This window comes from Lissotriton vulgaris, chromosome 9 (genome assembly GCF_964263255.1).
Source record: "Lissotriton vulgaris chromosome 9, aLisVul1.2, whole genome shotgun sequence".
Lineage (NCBI taxonomy): Eukaryota > Metazoa > Chordata > Amphibia > Caudata > Salamandridae > Lissotriton > Lissotriton vulgaris.
In genome coordinates, this window is record NC_141697.1 from 339505169 (window position 1) to 339517211 (window position 12043).

At 46.7% G+C, this 12043-nt stretch overlaps 1 protein-coding gene across 2 annotated transcripts in view; it reads right to left on the bottom strand.

Moving 5' to 3' along the window:
• Nucleotides 1–12043, bottom strand: part of FBLN5 (fibulin 5) — a 272407-nt gene that overhangs the window by 134364 nt on the left and 126000 nt on the right. For both annotated transcript variants that reach the window (XM_086937681.1, XM_086937680.1), the window contains exon 5: nt 11144–11266. In XM_086937681.1, the coding sequence (XP_086793807.1) occupies nt 11144–11266 (123 nt within the window). The remainder of the gene's footprint in view (nt 1–11143; nt 11267–12043) is intronic.

The following is a 12043-nucleotide window of genomic DNA, read 5'->3' on the forward strand; positions in this document are numbered from 1 at the left end:
TGTAATCAAGACTCAGTTCCATATGTGTGACATACTTGTCCGCCGTGTCTGCCGGTAGAGTACGTCAACGAGAATGGAGTACTGCGGTCCTGTGTCGCGGAGGCTGTAATTGTCTGAGGTGGTTGCCATTGTCACAGGCCTCTGGCTTGGAGATTGAACCAGAATGTGGTGGGCCCTCTTCAATACATGCCGGTGTCGGCAGGTGTCTGTCTGTGGCACTTAGCGTAAGTGCCAACTCCTTGGGCACAACCTATTAGAACTTGGTTTCCATAATTTATTCCATAATTTTCAATGATTTACTCCACAAGGAGAAGTTAGATTTCTCTTGTTTTATTTCATGTTGTTTTCACACGAAATGGGATCAGCTTCTCAAGTAGTTATAATCCACAAAATTCGTTCTCTGATGCTGTGTTTGTTCTCTTTAAAGTGTGCAGCCAAGACAGACTTAGCGTTCTCTGTTCTTATATTGCTCTTGTGTTCATTGATGCGTATTTTCAATTTTCTTGAAGTTTTCCCAGTATAAACAAGTCCACAGGGACATTTTATTATGTAGATAACGTTCTCAGTGTCACATGTTGCGTTCAACCTTAGATTGATGTTATTGCCTTTCATTGGATGTTTCATGGATGATCCTTTTATTAAGTTGTTGCAATTTTTACAGTTCAAACAAGGTTGATTGCCTCTAAAGTTCATGGATGAGGTTTGTTTGGGTTTTTTAATGATTTCTTTGAGATTATTTTCCCTAGTGTAAGCAAATAGCGGTTGTTCATTAAAGATTTGATTTAAATCTTGTTCAGTACTGACAATTGGCCAATGCTTCAATATGATGTTTTGTAGGCTTTTGAAACTACTGAAAATTTCGACACAACCACTGGTCTCCTCATATTCTCTTTTCTTCTGGTCGCCAAAGCGTCCTGACGAGTGATTTTGTCACATTGTTCTTTGGCGTTAGTTAGAATTGATTCTGGATATCCTCTTTGTTTGAAACGTTCCATCATGTTGGTGGCTTGCCCCTCATACTTCTCCGGATCAGATACGATCCTTTTCACTCGTAACAATTGAGAAAATGGCAAATGATTTTTTAGAGGCTTTTGATGAAAAGACGTATAGTGTAATATGTTGTTCTTGTCCGTCTTTTTCCTGTATATATTGGTTTCCAAATGGTTCTTCACTCTTGCAACACTGACATCTAGAAAAGTTATGCTGTTTTCACTCCATTCAAAGGTAAATTGAATTCGATCATTGATTTGATTGAGTTGTTCAAGTGCTGGTTCCAAAGTTGTTTGATCACCTTGCCATAGGACAAAGATATCATCAATGTATCTCAAGAAAATCCTGGCATGGGTATTCCAGGGATGACGGCTCAAGATATTCATCTCTTCAAAGTGTTTCATGAATGCATTTGCGTAGACCGGTGCCGCACAATTGCCCATGGAAGTTCCGGACAACTGTGCGTAACATTGGCCCTCCCATGAAAAGTAGCTTTGATACAACGTGAAGTGTATCAGTTGCATTAAGAAAAGCTGAAAATCAGTCTCCAGATCTGAGTTCAACAAGATGTTCTCAATGGCCTCTAGGCCCAGATCGTGTGGTATGTAGGTGTATAACGCTTTCACATCAATAGAACATAGCAAGATAGATTCATTGTCATCAAAAGTGATGTCTTTTATCTGATGTAAGAAATCGGTTGTATCTTTCACATAAGTGCGGGAAAGTTGAATCAACGGTTGTAGATATTTGTCTATTAACTTCCCGGTGTTCTCATGGATGCTCCCTCGGGTTGATACAATTGGTCTAAACGGTGGGTGTCTTAAGTCTTTATGAATTTTTGGTAGCATATACATGCTTGGAATCTTTGGATTGCTCGGAGTATAAAACTGCTTGGTTTTTTGAGTAATAATGCCATTACTGTGTGCTGTACTTAAGATGTTAATCAATATTTCCATGTATTGCCGAGTGGGATTGTGTTGCATCAAACTGTAAGTGTTAGTGTCGGAAAGATGTTCTTGTACTTGTTCTCGATAAAAGGCAGTGTCCATCAGAACTAGGGCACCCCCTAGAAGTAGTGTGGCTCACTGGTTAGAGGCGGCAGACCCGAGAGCAGAGGACGGCCCGGGACCAGGGTTCGAATCCCGGCGCGGCATGTTTCTGGACCAGGGTCAGCGGACTCGATAATTCTCTCGCCTCGGTGCCCACACTGATCAGCGATCACACTCGGCAACTCTGGGCATTAGCTTGCCTCATCTTCACTAACGGCCCCACCAGACCGCCGGGGATGCCTGGTCTCACCCTGGAGATACCCATTAAGGGACCATCTCTCAGGGAAGCCAGGAAGGGTTTCGCAGCGGTCGAAGCGCCTTGGGACCCCCCGGGTAAGTAGTGCGCTATATAAATGCCTATACATACACATACATACATTTGTCTGCAGATTGGTATGTGATTTCCTCTCTCTTAGCTAGATTGTTCAGAATAGCATACTCTTTGTTGGACATGTTGATGAATTTTTTCTTCCTGGTGTAGTTGAACTTCGATATATCATTTTTGACTAGATTTTCAAAAATATCCAGAGACTTATGACTGATTGGTGCTGTGAATGTGCTTCTAGTACGAAGGCCTTTCAGTTGGTCAGTTTGATTGCTATCCAATGTTGGTGCGACGTTCTCAAAGAAATGTCTTAAGCGCAACGTGCGCATAAATTTGAACAAGCTAATTTCGAGTTCCAATTCATTCGTGTGGCTGGTCGGAATTAAAGACGTTCCTCTCTGTAATACTTTCTCTTCTTGTTCTGAAAGAGTGTAAGAGGAAATGTTTACCACTAGTTTTGTCTCTTCTTCGGTTTCTCCACCCGTTTCCTGAGGTCCCTTTCCGTCTCCTTTTCTTTTTCCTTTTCCTTTTCTTTTGGCCTGGCTCCTCCTGGGTCTTCTCTTTGTTCTTCTCCTTCAACGAGAATGGAGTACTGCGTTCCTGTGTCGCGGAGGCCGTAATTGTCTGAGGTGGTTGCCATTGTCACAGGCCTCTGGCTTGGAGATTGAACCAGAATGTGGTGGGCCCTCTTCAATACATGCCGGTGTCGGCAGGTGGGCATTGAGGCCTGGGTGCGCAGGAGTGGGCAGGACTGGTTCGGTGGACCAGCGTCCTGGGGTGCAGTAGGTGCACAGGATCGCAGGCAACTCCACTCATGGCGTCGTCCTCATGGCGGGGTGAGAGGCGCCGTCCTGGCAGAGATGTTGGGCATTCCGGAAGGGGACCCCCCCCAGAGTTACGTCCCTTTTATTCACACCCCTATGCTGGCCTGGTGTACGCTGGGCCAGCCCACTGCGCTCACGCTTACTGGGGGACATAACAAACTACATTTCCGCAGTCTTCCCCTCTGGCTGGGGTGACACAATTGTGTCCACTGTCCACTACACTCCAGACACCAGCGGTGTGTGTTGACATGGATATGTGTGCGGTTTGCAAACTGCAGTCTGTCCAGCACATCCGCGCCACGCTTGGCATTGTGTACATTTTAAATCATGGGTCACTTGCCTCCTTCGCACATGCCTGGCCCCACCTCTTCCCACATCCTGTTATTGTGTGGCTGAAGTGCCATGCCGTTGATGGATAATGTACATGGCTGGCCCAGGTTCCAACAGTAAGTTGTTCTGTCGTGTCTGGTGGGTGTGCATGTTGTATGTGAGCTTCTGACGTGTGCATTTCCTGTGTTGTGAGTTGCATGATTGTGGAGTTGAGGTGTGTGGTGTGTTCATTTGGTATTGGCCAACGAGCATTGCATTTCCGTCGGTGCCATCCTAGTAGCGCAGGTTGATGATGGACTGACGGTAGGTGTAGGGCCCATGCACACTGCCTGGGGGGTTGGCGGCGACGTTGGCGGGGATTCCTTGGTGGTCCAATATTGCCTGGACATTGGTGGGATACGTGCGCTTTCTGTTGCGCTTATTGTGTGCAGTGTTGCCAGAGGGTACAAGTAGGACATGTGTTCAGTCAATTGCCCCCTGACACATGTGGAAAGCCAGCTGTGGCATATCAATCAATCAAACATTTGTAGAACGTGCTACTCACCCGTGAGGGTCTAAAGGTGATATGGGGGTGTAGGCAGCTACTGGTCAAATAGCCATGTCTTGAGGCATCTCATGAAGGTCAGTAGGTCCTGGGTCATACGTAGATGAGGGGGGAGGGTGTTCCACGTCTTAGCAGCGAGGTGAGAGAAGGATCTGCCGCCGGTGGTCGTTCGGCAGATGCGTGGGACGGTAGTGAGGGCGAGGTTGGCGGAGCGCAGATAGCGGGTTGGGGTGTAGAAGGACAGTTGTTCGTTGAGGTATGCTGGTCCGGCGTTGTGGAGTGCTTTGTGTGCGTGGGTTAAGAGTTTGAAAGTGATCCTCTTGTTGACCGGGAGCCAGTGCAGGTCTCGTAAGTGGGTGGTGATTCGGCTGTGGCGGGGGAGTCCGTGGATGAGGCGTGCGGAGGCGTTCTGTATGCGCTGGAGTCTCTTCAGGAGTGTAGCCGAGGTTCCTGCATAGAGTGCATTGCCGTAGTCCAGCCTGCTGCTGACCAGCGCCTGGGTGACTGTTCTCTTGGTTTTGGTGGGGATCCATTTGTAGATTTTCCGGGGCATTCGGAGGGTATTGAAGCAGGAGGAGGAGACGGTGTTGACTTGCTGTGTCATGGTAAGTGTTGAGTCTAGGATGAACCCCAGGTTGCGTGCGTGGTTAGTGGGGGTCGGGCATCTCCCAGCGTGGTCGGCCACCAGGAGTCGTCCCATGCGGCGGGGGTGGAGCCGTGAATGAGGACCTCAGTCTTGTCAGTGTTCCGTTTCAGGCATAGACGCCTTGCTTGGTCTCTGGCTGTTCCTGCGCAGTGTGTGGGAAGTATATATAGTGGGGTACCAACCTGATGGTGTCATCCATGACCGTTGTGAGGGACTTGTATTGGGCTAGCTGTGTGACTCCTCAAACTCATGCGGATGTTGGTTGGAGGGTACCAGTGGCCAACAGGTGCATCACGGCCAGCAGCTTGGTCTAAGATGGGATGTTAGTTGGCCGCTGTGTTGGTACCCTCAGTCTGTGTACATTGGTGGTCAGGATGCGGAGGGTTGTCCTTTTGCGCCTATGGTGGGCAATGGCATTCTCTGGTTGGTGTTGGGTCTGTGAGGTTGGTGCATTTTTAGAGGGGCACTGTCTTAGTCTGCACTGCCTCGGTGTTGGTCCGGGAGGGTGTGGGGGTCTGACGGGGTGTGAGGTGGTCCTGGGGGTGATGGCGGTGGGTGTTGTGGCCCTCTTGGGTGTCCGGGCCGCATGTTCAGTGGCTCCATGGCATCTTTTGTTCTTCAGATGTGGCCAGTTTTTTTCTTTATGCACAATGCAGCATTTGGCTGGACCAACAAAGAATAAAGGTATAGAGAGGTCCCTCAAAGATTAGTGGGGTGCCGGAAAACCTTTCCGTCTAGAGACTGTTTCTTTGGAAAAATCCTGTGTGATAGTTATCTTCGTACCATACCACTGTACGTTATGAACTTCCCTCAAATAAGATAGGAATAACTCAGCATGCTGAAGTTGTATGAGCCTAAAGATCATTGCTCTAGGGTATTTCAAGAGAGTAGCTGAAGTGGCCAATGGTTTGCCTGAGGGAATTCTAAGTGTTCTTTCTATCTAAAGTCTTTTTAAATGTGAGTCCAAGAGCTTGCAGTAGCCAAGATTCTAGAAATTCAGCACAAGAGTTCCCATCATGTTCCGCACTCTCGGGTAGGCCAAAGATTTGCAGATTGCCTCTGCGGTTGTGATCTTCAAGTTCAGACAATTCCCTGCCTAACCTATTGAGCTTTTTATCTGCCATATCTGTTTGTTTCTTCTCTGATGTATTCAAATCCTACAGTGTACTAATTTTGGATTCGCCTCTGAGATTCTACTAGTCAGCTCCTTGAAGTCATTATGGAGAGCTTGACTATCGGGGTGAATGGCATCAGTATTTGCTTTAGTGTTTTGTGCCAGATCATGGACCATACCCAGACATTGTTTGATAATGTCCATATTTAATGTTATCTCTCACTTAGAGGAGTCTGGAAGAGGAGTAACGCTTTTGCGCATTTCAGGCTGGATTTGGCATCTTTAGTGTCTTTGTCGTCTCTGCTTCTGGAGTCAGCCATTGTGGATCATCACAATTGCAAGCAAGGTAAGATTTTTGGCTGTAGAGTAAGCCTTTATGACGAGCACACAATCTGGTCAGCTCTGTAGTGCACTATGTAGTAATGGCAAAGGTCTGCCAGCAGGACCCTAATGGCACTATAATGATATTGGGACATGAAGTTCCTCTTGAGAGGCAACGAGTGAAATGTCAAGCTCACGTAAGCTTTAGTTAATGATGCAGACAATTTTGCAATAGTGCAATGCCCTTGCGGCTTACTGCGAAGTATGGAAAGTCAATCCATGGCTAGTAGCAACCCAAGTTATAAGTCACCCATCCATTCTTTGCGTGCAGTCCCTTGGACCTAGATGCCGAGGTCCTGTAGTAGGAGAGCAGTTCAGTCTGCTATCTTCGTCACGGGGCGCTCTCAGTTTGCCTGCCACACACTCTTCTTTGCATAGGCACACGATCCGCATGGCAGGCCACAACAGCGACAAGAGTTACTGTCCTCTGGGAGCTCAGAAAACGACTGCCATCTTGGTTTAGTCAGGTGGTGGTAAGCTTGAGTGGCCTTCTGGATTCATTGATCCATTTGAGCACTACCAGGATACTCACAGGCACTGTGAGAGCAAAAACAGCCTTCTCTGTTCAATTAACACATGCTGGGGTAGCGATGTAGATGGATTGAATGCAGCATTTCGGGCACAAGTGGCCATCATGCTCAGCTGTAGCCACATCCTGCAGGACCCCAATGGCACTTTAATGATATTGGGACATGAGATCCTCTTGAGAGCTGAGGAGGGAAATGTCAAGCTCACGTAAGCTCTATTTAATGACACAGAAAATGCTGAAATAGTGCAGAGCCCTTGCAAATTACTGCAAGGTATGGAAAGCCAACGTAAGCCCAGTGGCAACCCAAGTTAGGAGAGGTTCACCTCTGATATGCAGAATCCATTCTTAGCTTGTTTTCGATAGCACATCTTCTGAAATATTTGGCTGCTTGCGTGCAGTCCTTTGGACCAAGATGCCAAGGTCCTGCAGTGGGAGAGCGGTTCAGTCGGCTACCTTCATCACGGTCTCTCTCAGTTTGCGGGCTTCACGGTGTTGACACGCCCATTAAAGTGTCAGTGATCATCTGCTGGCCACACACTTTTCTTTGCTCAGGTACACGGTCAGCATAGCAGGCCACAACGCGATGAGCACTACTCTCCTGCAGGAGCTCCAATAATGCTTTGCCTTTGTCAGGCAGTGGGAAGCTCAAGTGGGAAACCCTATTAAGAGACCCATTGGAACACTACCAGTCACTGTGACAGCAAAACAGCCTTCTGTGTTCGATTAAGAGATGCTGACCTAGGCGATGTAGATGGATGGCGCACTGAGCTTTTGGCTCAGGCGGCCATCACACTCCTCATTAGCCACAACCCCTGTGGGAGGTTTCTTTTTAACCATTTTTATCGGCACTTCACATTTGCACTTGGATACTCAGGTGAAATATGAATAACATTGTAGTACAATTAAACTGCATTACCTTGAGGTGTTTACTTCTCATCTCAACAACCAGGCAAATTGCACTTGAAGTGGGAAACATTAATATGCCTGTTGGCCTACTCAAGAGGGAACCCTGTGAATCTACAGGTTAACTACATACATGAAACATCTGCATCCCCTAGTGTGCTGCCTTACCAGAGAAAGGATTATGATTAAACCATCAGCTGAAATACGCTAAGCCACATTTACTTTTAAGAGGGCATGCAGACCATGACAGAGACACTACACCGGAGAGGGATATTTAGCAAGAAGTGACATGTTCCCTATTCAGAATAGATTTACTTGTATGTTTGGAGCACTGGAATTTTCCCTGTACCCGAGCCAGGCACCTGATTGCCAAGTGAGGTAATAGATGCTTGCTGGGTGGTGGCATGCAGGTGCCAAGTTGATCCCAAAAACTGTTTGAATGGAGCTTCCTGGAAAAGTTTGAGGTTTCTTTTCAGTGAATGGGTAGGCCAAATTGGTTTAAGATTGACCCTTGCGTCCTCAGAGTATTGGCGACATTATATTGCTTGACCCCCACAAGGTGAAAATGGCAAAAAAAATAGATTTTTTAACTGCAATTGTTGCAGCCACTGGAGTCAAGCTATCCTGGCTGAAGACGGCTGATAGCCAGAAACCGGTCCTAGGATACTTGATTCCGGTCCAGGAAAGACATGGCTTGGCAGTTCGGGCTGGACTGTTACCATGAGGCACAGGGTCAAGACTGATTTGCATATGGCCATGTCTGAACTGGGGTGGCTTGGTGAGCAAAATAATGATGGATTAAATCCAGATCTGTGACTGGGGGTGAATGTCTTGCCATTGTGCAACATTCCGTCCATCATCTTGTGTGTTTTGCTGTTCACCCTATGTGGGAAGGGTATGCCCAGACGTGGGTCCCTTGCTCCCTAAGCCACTGGAGTCAAGCTATCCTGGCTGAAGACGGCTGATAGCCAGAAACCGGTCCTAGGATGCTTGATTCCAGTCCAGGAAAGACATTACTTGGCAGTCCGGGCTGGACTGTTCCCATGAGGCACAGGGTCAAGACTGATTTGCATATGGCCATGTCTGACTGTGGCTATGTAAGCAAAATAACGATGGATTAAACCCAGATCTGTGACTGGGGGTGAATGTCTTGCCATTGTGCAACATTCCGTCCATCATCTTGTGTGTTTTGCAATTATCTCATCACACTTTATTCTCGAAACCTTGCAATAGTATGTGTTGATCACGCACCATAATGTCGCCCACTCTCTTAAAGGTCTAGGGCCCATCCATTCAACGATTAGCCCTCTCCCATGACTCCAGGTAGCTTCATCAGAAAATCCAGGTTTGGAGCAGCTGGTAGTGGCATAGCAATAGCCCCTGAAGCACCTGCGGTGCAGGAGGGCCCAAGCACCATGGGGCCCCCTCTAGCACTGTACCCGGCCAGCAGGCTCCTGGTCTGAGACCTCCTGACCAGGTCCGGAGAATTGTGGGCCCCCTCCATCTACTTCACAGGGGGGCCACCTCAAGTTTCATTAGGCCAGTGGCAGCTGGGCCTTCGAATTGCCTGACTGCTGATAACAGATCGGTTGCACTCAGATACAAGATGAGGGCAACAGGCTCCCCAGGAGACTGAGCAGCTGGGCAAGGGGTGCAGGTGCCACTGTGATGTCCTTGATAGAACTCCTCATACCCGGAGTCTTTCAATGCCCTCCTACTTTCCACTGAAGGCTAAAGGACTAACAGAGGTGGGGACTTCAAAGAGTGATACCTAGGGTCCTTGAGAGCCCTGCTCTAATTTTTCCTGTACTTCTCCTGTGGCTTCCTCTGCATATCTTGCTTGAGGTTACAGGAGCAGTGCATGGGCTGGCAAAGGACAACCCAGGGGGTCGCAGCTGCGACCCCTGGTGATCCCTAACTGACATCCATGAGGATGATATGACATTAGTTAATGGCTGAAGTGGGTTGCCACATGATGTATGCTGCAGTGTGGCTTAGAAAAATTTGAATGTCACAATAACAGGCCAATGGATGAAGAGGACTAGTTGAAAGCACCTATAAATACCTATATTATACATATCATTTTTGAAAAGTTGAAAGGTCTTGCTAACAAAGACCTAATGAGGATTCTGAATACAAACGTTAATGGAAAAATAAGTGTAGGGCCGGGGTAGATGAATTGTACCATGTCAGAAGTACCTAGCAGTTTTGATGGGCAAGAACGTGTTAAATTAAAAAAGGAATAATTTAGAGATAGGCAGGTGCTGGACAGTCACCAAAAATAGGCTGCTGTCCTGTGTAGCCTATTAAGAATATATATCCATATATCAAATAGAATGTGAATAGAGTCTTATATCCAAAGTTTTAGATGTCTCGTCCACCCTATTTAGAGTGAACTACCACCATGCATATACTCTAAATATGAAGAATGGGAGGCTATTTTTGGCACGTGTCCGGCATTTGCCAACCTCTAAATGTTCCCCAGGCTTCCATTTTTACCCAAAAGCAGAATGGCCCATGATGTGTTGTGTTCCAGGGGGCAAGTAGTCCATAGCTCTGGGTGAGGACAGACATATTACTGTCTCCAACAAATGAGAGCAAACCACTGTGCCAACTTTCATATGCTTAACAATCACTCTAAATATGAGACATTATGGATTAACAGGACACAAATGCAGCCATAAAGAACACGGTACTTAATTATAAAACATGTTCAGTGATGATGCAATTTTTTCGCACCATTGACATCTTCAAATAAAAGATTTTGACAAATCAAACCTTCTGTCAAAACACTTCGAAAATAACCGTGAAGGTTTAATGCAGTGTATAAAAAATGTCATTAAAAATGCCAGGTACCCGAGGGGTTAAAAACAAAACATGCAAAATGTATCTTAGCTATGCACAAATTCCTTATGTCATAAGGGAGAGGTAGAGCAGGTGGTCGAACAACAATTTTATGAAAGAGGGCAATTGAGGCTCGGAGTAAATGTTCTAATAATAGTTAAACCTGTTTCAATCTAGTAAACAAACAAAGGGGAAGCGACAGGGACCGACGCTTGGCATTTACAAAATTGAAGTTTGATCCACAATGGAAGGCGAGACTTTCTCAACACAATGGGTCTCTGTATGAGACAGCAGTAATCCTCATTCGAGCGCAAATTGGATTTAGCAGCTGGGTCGTGATTACAGCTTTGACGGTGAGAAGTAAGAAACTGCACATTCTGAATTGGGCAACTCGAAAGGGGCAATACATGCAGTACTACTATGCTATAGTACATTCCAAGGTGCAACACTTGGAACAGGGACATAGTACCATACCCAATACATTCCACGCCTGGCGGTATCAATATTTACCCAATATGGAAATGCTGCACCAAATGATGGAGATCTCTTACTAAGACTGTTTGTAATTACATTTAGGGCTGTTTTCCATTTTTGAACACACATGGTTAGAGTTGGCCCACATCCATGTTTAAAAACAATCCAGAGCTTGAGCTCACTTACTCACCCAGGCATTGGCCTTCGAGGAGCCAGTACCCTTCAGTACAGGAGCAGGTGTACCCGCCTTCTGTGTTGATGCAAACCTGGGTGGGGTTGCACTGATGGGTTTCCGACACACATTCGTCAATATCTGTAAAAATAAAAGGTGATGCATGGGTCACTCATGTTGTCATCTTAAAGTAAGAATTCACTTTCATACTATTTAAACACCTGAAAGTAAGAATACATGTTTAAAGCATTAAAGAACATAGAATTCAAAGAAAGATAGTGATTTTGCGGACATTCAATTTGTCCACTTCATATCTGCCCTTGACATATGTAGTGTTCTGAGGCGCGTAAGCTGCGGTCTGGATGACCCACGCCCCCGGAGCGTCCCTGCGCTGACGCGTGACGTCAGGCGCTGGGGACTGTAAATAAGGAGGCGTGGCTACGACAAGCCAGTTAAACCCATTTGACCGCTATCCGCGTCCCATTGAAGCGCTAACCTTGCGAGGCTGAGACGGAAACGCAGCATCCAAAACTCATCACTGCCTGAAGGCAAACGCCGGCAGATACGCAAAACCTCGCTGCTGCCCTGATGGCATAATCGCCTCGGCAAGCAACCAAAACCCGATCACTGCTAGATGGCATAATCGCCGCAGCAGACAAAACAAACCAAACCACCTTACTGTCAGATGGCATAATCGCCGCGGCAGTCACCCGAAAATCAAAACTATCCGAAGGTACTTGATAGACAAAGACGATACTCTCAGAGGAAACATGCTGACAATTTTGCAAACCCAACTGACCGCTACCCGCGGCCCATCACTGAGCTGACCATGTGATACAACCTCAACTGTGACAAAGGGTCACACATTAATAAGGCAACCTAAACAGCGACTTAAAAATTCTAAATGAATATGGAGTA